This window comes from Ochotona curzoniae, unplaced genomic scaffold, assembly GCF_017591425.1.
Source record: "Ochotona curzoniae isolate NIBS_2020 unplaced genomic scaffold, NIBS_Ocur_1.0 contig_1014, whole genome shotgun sequence".
Lineage (NCBI taxonomy): Eukaryota > Metazoa > Chordata > Mammalia > Lagomorpha > Ochotonidae > Ochotona > Ochotona curzoniae.
In genome coordinates this window covers 27,468,985-27,482,735 of record NW_024464920.1, presented here as the reverse complement: position 1 = coordinate 27,482,735, position 13,751 = coordinate 27,468,985, and the positions used below count along the sequence as shown (strand labels likewise).

Sequence of the window (13,751 nt, the reverse complement as noted above, 5' to 3'; positions counted from 1 at the left end):
CCCTACCTGTGTTGTCATGCATATAACTAATGTAAATGTATTACGGAAAACATAAACAGTAACAGTTATTATTGCAAGCTACTAAAGCCACAACATCTGCTAGATCTGAAGTACTCAGCAAAATCCCCTATTGTCTTGGTGTAATCATCACCCTAAAGAAAAAGCAGTGCTTCTCCTCGAAGCGAATGTGCTGAAAGTGAACCGAGCCACTAAAATTCCTTATTGAAGCCTTTTATCACTTCTGATATGAACTATAATGCACATGACATCCCAAGATTGTACCTACTTCTTGAACTATCCTCACAGACTTGAGAGTGGATTAGGGGGTTGCATCGTGGAGCAGTGGAGTATGCAATGCCATCATCCCATATGAGCACACATTCAAGTCCAAGCTGCTCCAATTCCAACCTAGATTCCTGATAATCTTCCTGGAAAAAAAGGTTGGAAGATGGTCAGGAACTTGGGTCCCTGCACCCACATGGAAGATCTGGATGGAGTCCTATGCGCCTGGCTTCTACATGGCTCAGCCCTGGCCATTGCAGCCAATTAAGAAGTGAACCAGATGGAAGATTATCTTTTTCTCTCTAACTTTATCCCTCCGATAAATAATAAACAAGTCATTAAAATAAGAGTAGAAAATATAAAAAAGTCAATGTCTATGGGTATACAGTGTTTATTAGAAGAAATATCTCCCATGAGCCCTAGCATTGACACACTCATAAGTACAGACACTAACATCACTTATCATCACTGAATATATAATGATATAAAACTAAAGCTACATGGTGACATACAAGACTTTCACCTTCAGCACATCTGTTACTCATGCCAATGGAGGAATCTTGTTCAAGTACTTCAGTAGACCAACCCCTCCCCCCCCCCACACACACACACACGTTTAACAAGAGTTCATCTTGTATTCTCAATCTGTGATTTTTATTGACTTTTTGAGATTCCACACCTAGACATCTCTCAAGCAAAACAAGAAAGCCTATTTCATTTTTCTCCATTTCAAGGCAGTCTATATGACAACTGTATCATAATAAATGCTCAGTGTGTACTAGCTAAAAACTCAATGAATAGACCGTCAATTCTCATACTAAGTGTTGCATGTAAATTAAAAGTTTCTTAAACTTAATTACATTTGTTGAATATGAGATTACCAAAATGCAAACATAGTTTCATTGCATTATCTTCATCTCAAAGTTCAATCTATTTGATTTGAGAAAGAAATGCAATAGCAACTATTTAGCTACTGATTTATAGTTTTAATGTGGGTCTTCTGATTAGCATTTAAACCAGAGGAACTGCGGTCTGAAACAAATTCACTATATATTTAAACTATAAGACCTCTACAAATTGGTAATTTCTGATTTAGGGTACATACTCTGAAAATATAAGTAATGGAAGAATTGCATCATCTTGATTAATAACAGGTAACTTTTTACAGTAATATTAGGGATATTAACTATCAATTACTCTCAAGCCATCTTATTTATTCCAGTGACTGACAACTACCCTCTTCTATTCCTATACTTCTTTCCTCATAGTTGTCTCTCTCTATTTCTTTCTCTCTTTCTCTCTCTGCTACAATTTGAGTGAGGTAGCCAAATGGTCTTCAATTAAGTACTATTTCTTCACACAGGTTAACCCAAAAAATCCTATTTTGAGAGTAGATTATTATAGGAAGATTACTACAGAACATGATCTCCTACATTGCAAACCTTTCTAAAGTAACTTTTAATCAGATATTCATTAACCTTCTGCTATGTACCAGGTATGGTGCTATAAGCAAAGGATACAGATTCATCTCTCTCTCTCTCTCTGGGATGAAGCAAACAAAATAACTAAACCACAGAAGGAAACACCAGAATGAGAAGCACTGTAATAACCAATTGTCTTCTTTCTCAAAGGGCACAGAGCCTCAGTATCAGTCAAACACGGTACTACTCACCACCACAATTACATTTGCTGCCGGGATTGGAAGGTTTTCCACTTCGGGATCCTGACCAGACATGGCAAGTAGATTGAGAGATGGGTCATATGCAGGTCTGGGGAATGCTGAGTTAACAATTTGATGCCGTTTGCGTATTTGATCTACAGAAGAGGAATGGTAGCTGTGTTTATATATTTTTTGTGGAACTATTTCCAGGCTCTTCTCAACATCTTGAGTATGCTGATAAACGAATACTGGCTTTCCACCCTTCTGCCGATGAACCGCAAGAAAGTGGTCATTATTTCCTGAAAAGCTTTCTGAAAGAGAAAGAAACAGAAAGGAAAGCAAAGATCAGTAAGAGAGATAGACATACTTGCAAAAGGGAATGCATCTTTCTTGGGAGACTTCAACTTGTGCAGTATTTAGACCAGTTGGTATCCACCTTCATCCCCTGTTTCATTGTTTCCCACATATACAACGCACTTGCTGGTGTGGAGGCATCTCCGAGATTTTATATGGGCAGACAAGAATGTAATTTGAAAAAGTCCTATCTACTGGACATGCTAATTTGATTTTGGAAGGCATTTCTTCCATTACCTAAACTCACAGCTCTAGTAGTCCATTGGACTTCTAATTTTCAGTGTCCTATCTGCTTCGCAAAATATAAACATTTATATCATAGTTAAGTTTTTTTCTTTTACTTGATATTCTATACAATTCTTAATACACACTTACTTTGCATGTATGTATTATAATTGACTACATGCAACTCTGAAACATTCTTGCAGTATATGTTAAGCTCACTGAGGAAAGATATCTGAATGTATTCATTTTCACTGCAATGTCCTATTGTCTAACAATCTCTGTTCTCTTTTTTTCTGACAAGTACTATGGCCATACAGATAAAGACCACCTTCCTCAGTCTTCCTTGCAATTAAGAAAGCCATTTGGTCAAAACATAGCATTGGGTGTGCAGTAATACAACATGAGCAGAAATGTGATGTGACATGCTTTTTCTTTCGATCCTTTCTCCTTTGTGCTGATTAAAATGAAGATACCCCAATGGAAGCATGAATGGAATCTATATGACAACAATGGTAGAGCAATAAGACAAAAGGATCTTGTTCTCTGATAAAACTTGAACTGTCAGCCACATCAAAACCCAGAGTACTCACTCAAATGCTATATGGGAACAAAATAATTTTCCATCTCCTTTCAGCTACCATTATGCTACAAATGTTGTAATTAACAAGTGAGCCTATGCACTAACACATTAATCCCTATTTCATACTCTTTTATTCTTTCCTAAATACTTAACTATTTATTTATTTGAAAGGCAGATGACAGACACCACACTCACACACACACACACACACACACACACACACACACGCGCGTGTACATGGTAGGGGGATGGGACAGAGAGAGAGAGAGAAGAATGGGAGACAGAGATATACACAAGAAGACCTTGCACCTGCAGGTTCACTTCCTAGTTGGTTTCAGTGGTCATGTCCGGCGAAGGCTGAAGTCAGCTACCTAAACTCCATCTTGATCTCCCAAGTGGGTGACAGAAGACCGGTCCTTAGACTATCTTTTGCTGTATTCCTAGGAACATTAGCAGGGTGCTGGATCAGAAATGGAGCAGCTGAGATTGCTCCTAGTACTCTGATATAGGAGGCCAATGTTGTAAGTTGCAGTTTAATTCACTTAACTACCTGCTGGCCCCTCATCTTATTTAGTCTGTTAGATAAGTGTCCACTGAATTGAATAACTGCTAATTCTATTTGTCAACTGCCAAATAGATAACAAATAATACACGCTAATCATGTGGCTTAAACTGCGGCTTGAGATTCCTATCTCCTGTATTGTGCCTCATTCTAGGCTACTCTGGCTTCCTGCTAATGTACAACCTGGGAGACAGCAGACAGTGGCTTCAATGACTGAGTTCCCACCACCTATGTGGGATGCCTGGATGGAGGTCCTGGCTCCTTATTTCAGTCTGCCTCAGGTCTGATTGTTGCAAAGCATTTGTCAGGGAAGGCAGTGGTGCATCAGTGGATAGAAAGTCTCTCTTATTTTTAAGCTAAAATAAAAGAAATAGAAGGATCTCATATTTTCAAACAAAAAGAAGAGCAACAGATAAAATGTCAGTTAGGGAAACAAAGATAAGGTCCTCTATAAAACACACTTAAATTAAAAAATCACAGCATAGTAATACCTCTCTTAGTGCCTTATACCAGTTAGTGCCTATAAACCTTAAGGTACCCCATGGCTTTCCTTGGGAGACCTGTGGCAAAAATAATCTCTATGAGTATGGCCCTTAGGAAATCATTTCCCTTTTTTGTACAAGCAGAATTCTTTCCCAATTCTCTATGATACTATGTTTTACCTCCCAAAGCTTGCACAAGCCTGCAAAACTCAGTCATTAACAAACCCAATTGCCACACCACTATCGTGGCAGATAGAGCACTCTTATTACTGAAAATATATATTGCTCCATAGATAGGCGAGCTTATCTCTAGGAGAAAAAACAACAAGTTTTAACATATGGTTTGTTTTCCCAAGTCAGGATCATTTTAAAATATATACCAAAAATAAACTGGGATAAAAATAACACACGCATTCTTTCTTTTTAAAAAAATTTTTTACTAATGTAAAAAGAGCACATTTCAAGCATTTCACAGAATTCCAAGGAAGTAGCCATCTTTCCTTCCCTCCCCTTTCTCTTCCCTCTTCCTTCCTCTATCCTCTTCTTCTTTTATTTAAAAAATATTTTTTGGCAGAAACACAATTTCAATTCACTATGTAACCATAGGCTTAATGAACCACCGATCACAAGATTCAATAAATAAAAAGTAGAAAGGCCACAGTCGCATAGGAGTATAAACAGGAACTGAAATCAACCAAATCAAAGGATGAAATGGTTCATTTTGATACTTTATTTTTTGGATTCTGTATTAATGACTACATTTTAGACAACCTCATTACTGTAGCTCTCTACAACTTCAATCTCAAAGAAAGGAAGAAAAGATTGCTCAATACTCAGAAAGTTTCCATATTCTGTAACATTACCCAGCACATCACTTTTAGCAAAATAGCAAAATCAAACTTTGTGGTCAGAAAGTCAATGCACATGTAAAACAGTTTACTACCTTTTCTATTAACAAAATGCTGATGAGATTGCCAAAACTGAAGGTCCCACTTCCGAATTCCAAAAAAGTTACTTTTATTCCTAATGATTTTTGTGGGGGTCAAATTTGATGAATTTTTATTTCATTCAGTGGAACAAAATCTGTGTTTATGTCAAAGTAACCACCATTAAATCACCATATTTCTCAAATTGTGGTCACTAACTTCTTTAAAAGTTTATAGTCTGGGGACCGGCACAATAGCCAACTGGCTAAATCCTCACCTTGCCTGTGCTGGGATCCCATATGGGCACTAGTTTGTGTCCCCGCTGCTCCACTTAACATCCAGCTCTTTGCTTTTGGTTTGAGAAAGCAGTAAAGGATGGCCCAAAATCTTGGGACCCTCTGCCTGCAGACCCACGTGGTAGACCCAGAAGAAGCTCTTGGCTCTTGACTTCAGATTGGCTCAACTCTGGCCATTGCGGCCAATGGGGGAATGAATCAGAGAATGGAAGACCTTTCTTTCTGTCTCTCCTTTTCTCTCTAAGTCTGCTTTTCTGCTAAAAATAAATAAATATTTATTTAAAAACTACAGTCTGTTTAGCATGTGTAAAATTGAAAACATAATGATCATATTGTATTGCTATTTTGAACACACATAAATTGTGTTTGAATGTGATGTGAAAGACCTAAAAGGCTGAGGTTGCTGGTACCAGAAGGTGATTCTCCAAATGTGATTATAATGGGAGAAAGAACATTTGTTAATAACCCATCTAAATTTCCTTGTATGAAAGTTAAAGGAATACTAATGAGATAGAATGGTACTGATTCGAGAAACATATGCTGGTCACACAAGGCTTGATACAGGGCAAAAACTTTAAAGCTAATGCACATCCTGGATTTACTGTAAATATTAAGTAGAAGGAAATAATCAGTCTACTAGGTCAGAGGAAGTGGATTTCTCAGAAGGAAATAAAGAGTTTAGAAAATTATACAGTCATCTTTATTTTTCTTTTTGTATGGTACCAGTCACAGTAAGCATTTTAAAGAGACTTTTTATTTTATGCAAACAGAATAGCTGAATCCAGCTAACAAATGTCTTTTGTACTAAAATTGGCCTGCCATAAAAAGGAAAAAGAAAAAAATCTAATCTGAAATATAGTTAAAGCACAATTAAGACTTCCCAGTGTTATCTAGTTGTCTGTATAAAAGCCTTAGTCCTGCAGTGTCCTTGGGTAATGAGTAACAAAGTTATCAGCACAACATTAGAGGCTCTACCACAGCTGTTAAGTAGGAAAAAGTTCAAAGTGTTGTCCTTAGACCCACCTGTGCCAGAACAACCTGGATTATTATGATGCCATTTCCTTGATGTCAGTCATAAACCACCAATAAGAGAACACTCCTAGATATAGCACAGCAATCTGGATTTACAATTCAATTCTTATCAAACTGTGAAGTTTCAGAACTATGGGGCTCATGTCAAGAATTAGTTTTCTCCTCTCTGTCCTCAAATATTACATGTCTACCACCTCTCCCATTTGAATCTGATGCGTATAGCTGGATAAACCTTTTTAAAATGTTAAGATGGAGAAATTTGGAATCCAGGATAGCTGAATAGGTTATGGGCACACTAACTTCAGCTGTTGACAGATATGAAGAGAACAAAAGAAGGGCTGTGTTTTTACGGTCTGACTGAAGACGCTGTGGGAAAAGAGGAGAGAAGCTAGAGACATTGCTGCAGGCAGCCACGTGGCACAGCCAGCTGCCACCAGTGAGCCACCATCGGACTGCCTCAAGGTAAGAAATCACATGCCCTGTGCCAGCAGTTCAAGGCGACACTCAATTCCAAAGTTGTCCACTGATTTTTTTTTTAAGATTTATATATTTTTATTGGAAAGGCAGATATACAGAGAGGAGGAGAGACAGAGAGGCAGATCTTCCGCCGGATGGTTCACTCCCCAAGTGACCGCAATGGCTGGAGCTGAGCCAATCCGAAGTCAGGAGACAGGAGCTCTTCTGGGTAGTCCTCAACTGCTTTCCCAGGCCACATGCAGGGAGCCGGATGGGAAGCAGGACTACCAGGATTAGAACCGGCAACCATATGGGAACCCCGGGCGTGCAAAGCAAGGACCTTAGCCACTACACTATTGCGTCGGGCCCGATGTCCACTGACTTTTTCTCTACGTCTAGAAGCTGTCTGAGCTCGAAACGTTCCCAGATGTGCAACAGGGAAGTCCTGTTGCCTTCCTTGCCTACCCTCCCGCACCTGTGCGCGACAGAACACCCAGCAGTCAAAAGCTACCTGTTCTTACCAGCATTGTAACTGAGTCAGGGCACGTTATAGGGCAAAAGGTAGAACCCCTGCATCCTACAGCTGTGGGAGGTTAGGAGCACCGGCTGTGATACCCATGCTGTGAATCAGGGAGATTTGTCTTGCCTTTTGGGAGTCAAAACTAGAAACATCCCATAAAAATATCTGCTGTCTCTGGGAGATCTGGGTAATGGCTCCACTATCCCCTGCACCACTTCAACCCCAGGTAACTCAATCAGAAGGGGTCTTCTCCGAGGTTCATCAAGTACATTTAATTGCCAAAAGTTAAAGACAAGGAGAGAATCCAAAAGTCAGAAGGAGATAATCATGAAGTTGCACGTGAAGGAAAACCAATTAGAATAACATTAGATTTCTCAGCAAAAATCTTACAGGCCGGAAGAGAAACACAATAATATATTCAAGATCTTAAAAACAGTAATAACAACAATAGCAAAAAATCTAACCAAGGTGTTTTTCAGTGAAATTATAGTATAATTTGGAAGAGAAAGAGTATTTTTCCATGTAAGCAAAAACCGAGAGAATTTACCACCATCAGATCACTCTTGTAAAATATTTGATATGAAAAATGCTCAGGCTCCGTAGCTAAGAGGGAAATAAAAACAACCCCCCACCTTGAGGTTCCACATAACTCCGATGAGACTGGCTGACATTTGGAAATCTACTAACAAAACCGCTGGCGTGGAAGTAGGGAGAGACGTACCCCACTCTACTATTGTTGCGACTGTACCATATGAGAAAGTAACCCACAATCCCATTTTTGTAACAGCACAATCCACAATAGTGAAGACATGAAAACAATCCAGATGCCCATCAAAAGAGGAATGACTGAAGAGACTATAGTACCTTACTCTCCTACTACAGAACCATTGAAGAGAATGAAATCCTATCATTTGGAACAAAGTAGTCCTAACTGAAGAACATTATGCTCAAAGAAAAGAGCTAATTCTAAAAGGACAAATATCATATATTCTCTCTGATACAAAGCCACCTTCATGAAAATACAAGATCGATAGATATATAGTAAGATAAACTGTATAATGGAGACTAGCATACCAGGAGGTGAATATATGTTGCAGTGTGCCTCTCACAATGTGAATACAGGGAGAATTCCTGATGAAACTGTTAAATATACTTGACAATAGGATACTAGATTTTACACTACTGCCAATATCTACAATGCCATGATAGACTTAAATAGCAGAATGTTGGACTTGTAACAGTTGCAGAACTCTACTATTGTAAAAATATGGGGGAAAAGATGTGGGGTGGTGGAGAATGGGGAGAGACAAAGGGAAGGCTTGTGTGGGGGGAATTTCCATACCTACAAAGCAGTGTCATGGAAAATAATAATAATAATCAAAATATTGAAAAAGAAATAAACATGAAATACATGTCATTATGTAATTCACTAATTAGAACAGGTAACATCATTATGTAATCAATTAAATGGTGGGTATTAGTTCTTATCTATCAATACTAACCTTAGTAAGTGCATTAAATTCACCAACAAAAAGACTTTTGTTAGATGAATGAATGAAAAACCAGGTCCTCACTTACACTGCCTATGAGAAGTTCACTTCAAAAGCCAAGATTCAGAGAAGTGGGAAGTGAAGGATTGAACATGCTAGGCAAATGAAAACCAATTGTGAGCAGGTGTAACTAAGTTGATTTCAGATAAAACAATCTCTAATTAGAAAAACATAAAAAGGTAAAAAGAGATGCAGAAGGATATTATATTTTGATAAAAGGTTCAGTTGAGTGAGATATGCATCCAAAACAAGATCACTAAGATGACTTCATATATATACATATGTATATGTACATATACATATGTGTGTGTACAGAAATACATTTAGACACAATGAGACAGATAGATTCCAACACAAAAATAATGGTGATATTAGTACCTCACTCTCATTAGACAGAAAATCATTCAGACAGAAAATCACTAAAGACATATTAGAGTTAAAACATACAATTGAGCAAAGGGACTTAACAGACATATAGAGGAAACTTCACCCAACAGATAAAGAATACACATTCTTCTCATTAGTACGTGGAACATCTGGGATGGACCACGTATTAGATCACAAATCACCTTTCAGCAAGCTTAAAAGATTGAAATCATATCATGCATCTTCTCAAGCCATAAAGGAACAAAACTGAAATCAGCAAGAATAAAGAATACTCATAAATACGTTAAAATTAAACAACATGATACTGAGCAATCAATGGGGTCAACAATATTTTAAAAAGGAAATAAAAAAATTTTCTTGAAATAAGTGAAAATGAAAGCACAACATATCAAAACTTATACAAGAAAAAACATTATAAGCAGTATTAAAAGGGAAGTTTACATAATTAATAGTTTTCATTAAAAAAGAAATGTGTCAAAGATCTAATCAGACATCTAGAGGACTTAGAGAAGCAAGAAGAAGCCAAACCCCGAATCAGTAGACGTGAAACAATCAGGATCAGAGTAGAAATAACTGAAACCGAAACTAGGAAAACAAAAGCGATAAACCAAAATTTTTGAGAAGGTAAAATAGATTAAGCCTCTAGCCAGACTAACAAAGTACAAAATAAAAACTCAGATAGATAAAATTTGGAGATGAAAAAGGAAACATCGCAACCAATGCTGCTGAAATGCGAAGGCTCATCATACGCGGTCATGTTAACAAACTGGAAAACATCAAGGATGAATTCCCGGATCAAATCAGGAAGATAGAAGTGACCTAAAGAGACCTGCCGCAAGCCCTGAAACTGATGAGAATGAAGCAGCAATCAAGTTTTCCACAAAGGAAACGTCTGTAAGAGACTTTAAGTTAATGAAAGTACCCAAAGACATTAAAAATAAAAATTAACTAACGAAAAAAGAAGTGTTTCAATCCAAGTTGAAATCATAGAAATGAAAAATATTGCCATTTGAAAAAGGTAATGAAGGTATTAAACAGAAGAGTAGAAATCACTGGACACTGAATTAGTAAATTGTAGCATTTTAGGTAATCATTTAGAAAATAACATGGAGAAACTCAGACATGGAGTTATAGAAAAGAAAGTAAAGGATTGTTTTACATTGCCTTTTCCCACACCCACTGGCACTCATGCCCTTGTGTAATTGCCTGCCATTGAGAATGGGTTAGGTCTTGGGACTCACTTCCTTTTTTATATTTTGAATTACTTTATTTATATAATGCAAACAAATTTCATGTGTTTCACAATACAGGTTTAGGAACATTGTGATACTTAAGACTCTATCCTCCTTCCTATCCCATACTCCTTCCTTCCTTATTTTTTGTTTTTCGATGTTTACAATGGCATACTTAGTTCACTTCACAATCCCAGGCTTAACACATCATTAAGTAAAGAATTCAAGTAATAGTAAGTGGAAAAAAAAACTTAATTTCTCTAGAGTATAGACAATCACTGTAAACAATACTCAGATCTAACACTGGTCCCTTCTTACCAATGAATATGTTAAATGTGATAGGATATCATGTATGTCATTAGCTTAAGCAGTTTTGGCTTCTGTGTTGCGAGCAGGCCCACTCCAGACAACTTAGATAAAGTGAAGTTGTCTTGCTGGAGAAGGAGAGGGTGTCTGGCCAGAAACCAGCAAGGAATTGAGGTCGTCAGTGCAACAACCTGAACAGAATTTGCCAATAGCCATGTGAATGAGCTTAAAAACAAATCCTTCCTCACTTGAGGTTTCCTCTGGGATCCTAGCTCTGGTCAGCACTTCAAACTGAAACCCTGTGAGAGACTGAGACACACACGACTCAGTTAAGCCATCCCCGGTTTTATGATCTACTGAGATTGAGAGATATAATCATTTCTCACATGTATATGCTAAATTTTACGGTAATTTGTTCTACAACAATTAGAAACTAATACAGAAGGATAAGTGGCATTAGGAATGATTTCAGAAAATTTAAAACAGCTTTCAGTAACCAGAAATGGAATGTTGATGAAATGACTCCTTTTTTAGATTTAAAGGAAACATGGCAAGATTAAATTTGTATTTATGAAACATTTAGCTAGTATAAATGTATATCATTTAAATATAAATTTATATCATTATATAAATATATAAACTATTAAGTACAATTTGTATTATTTAAATATTTATGCATCTAGTAAATTAATATCTATATTCATTTATATCTATAGATGTCTTATATCTAGTGTATATTTATATATACTAGAATATATATGTGTCAAACGGATTGAGATGAAACAGGAGTAGGTTCAGCACCTCAGCTAAAACATCCTGTGTGGTAGCAGAGTAGCCCAAACTACTCTGCAAATGGAACAAAGATGAAGTCTAGAAGTGTCAAGATATTGAGTTCAATAACAAATGTAACCAGTTCAATGATTCAAAAAAAAAAATATCTGGGAAAACTTTGGCAGTAGATATTGAAAGACAACTGTTTAATTCTTGGGAGAAAATTTATGTATGGTGCCCTTTGTTTGTATATAATGCATGGGAGCAGAAATGTTTCAGAGGCAATTATATTCATGTGGAAGTCAGAAGGAAGCTTAAGACTAGAGACAGACACTTATAAATCCTAATTGCAGAGAGAAATTTAGTATGAGATTTCCTAAGAGACTTGTTGAATGAGAATAACAGAGTATAGTCCAATTTTATAAAGGATGACAGAGGAGCAATGCTGAGATGCAGTGTTAAATCACCACCTGCACAGCCTATATCCCATATGAGCATCATAGTGCTGTCTGCTTCACTTCCAGTCCTCGCTAAGGCATCTGAGAAAGCAGTGGAATACAGCTCAAGTTTTGGGCCCCTGCCACTCACACAGGGAGACTTAGTATTGGCCTGGCCTAGCCGCAGCTGTTGTGGCTATTTGGAGAGAGAACCAAAAGATGAAAGATCTCTCCCTCTTTTGCTGTAACTCTATCCCTAAAATAAATAATTTTTTTAAAAAGAGAAAATTGGTATGTGATGTGCAAGGAGATTCTTTTTTTTTTAAGATTTATTTTTATTATTTTTTTATTGGAAAGGCGGATATACAGAGAGGAGAGACAGAGAGGAAGCTCTTCCGTCTGATGATCCACTCCCCAAGTGAGCGCAACCGCCGGCCGATGCTATGCCGATCCGAAGCCAGGAGCCTCTTCCGGGTCTCCCACGCAGGTGCAGGTTCCCAAAGCTTTGGGCTGTCCTCTGCTGCTTTCCCGGGCCACAGGCAGGGAGCTGGAAGGGAAGCGGGGCTGCCGGGATTAGAACCGGCGCCCATATGGGATCCCGGGCGTGCGAGGCGAGGACCTTAACCACTTGCGCTACCGCGCCGGGCCCGACATTCTTTATCTTCACTGACAGAATAGTGTATCTCTCAAGTAAAATTTACTAAGTGCCTTATCAAAGATATTCATCCGAATTTAAATTAAAAGTATTCTTTATATAGAAGCAACGTTTACATGAGAATACTTATAAATTTTTGACGGTCGTTAAATGACACTTTTGGAATTTCATTCTGGGTATGACTCTGATAATTGATGAATACATCTGTAACAAAAGGAAGAAAACTGTAGAAAATCAGAAATTACAATGTCAAGTTAGAATACATTATAATTCATTATTTCAAATTCAATGTTGATTTTTCCTGGAAGCACATAACAGAGTGGCCTTCTATGTGCCCTCTTGAAATAGATACTTGGCATTGCAAGTGTTTTACTCAATGTCATTTACTTCTGAATGGAACAAAGGTATGAATTGCTGTTCTCTAAAGAGACTTGAAAAAGTGAATAATGATGAAAGGTCAACTTTGTTGTCTTATTATTTTATGAAAAAAAGGAAGCCATTGTTTTTTAAGTATTGCTAACTGGGAGACACCATGGGAAATGGTGGTGCTCTGGAAATAAAGAGGTACCCAGGGATGCCAAGAGACCAGCCTAGTTGAACCAGTCCCATAAGAACCCAAGATAATCTCCCATGGGAGCCTCCTAATTGTCTAGGAATGTGCAGAAGCACTGAAACAGCTGCTTCCCGGTGTATTTGGAAGTATATAGAGAAAGACTCACAGAAAAAAATTCTGCTATTAAGTTTAGAGTGTGCTTGTGAAGCGTAGGTCTGCAAGAGAGACATACTGAAACAATCAACAGTAAGTCTCCTGAGCTAAAGAAGCACATGGAAGAACCCTGCGGATCAGGTGTGCCTGAACAGCCTGGATATTATGGGAGTGTTGAGTAGTTCCATGAAGAGGTTGAGACTGAATTTGATGTCCCAAATATATGTTTTTTTCAATTTTCATGTTTCTCTTTACTACCCCTTGATAGCCACAGAGCCCTGTCTTTCCCTCTTCATGCAAAACCAATCAACCTTCCACATGGACCCAGAGGT

The 13,751-nt window shown here is 37.7% G+C and overlaps 1 protein-coding gene across 1 annotated transcript in view; it reads right to left on the bottom strand.

Annotated features, from left to right (window-relative positions):
• The window catches only part of PTPRR (protein tyrosine phosphatase receptor type R), a 184,391-nt gene extending 182,141 nt beyond the window's left edge, over window positions 1–2,250 (bottom strand). Inside the window, exon 1 of the mRNA XM_040990059.1 lies at window positions 1,955–2,250. Coding sequence (XP_040845993.1) covers window positions 1,955–2,017 — 63 coding nt within the window. The 5' untranslated portion in view covers window positions 2,018–2,250. The remainder of the gene's footprint in view (window positions 1–1,954) is intronic.
• Window positions 2,251–13,751: the final 11,501 nt, after the last annotated feature.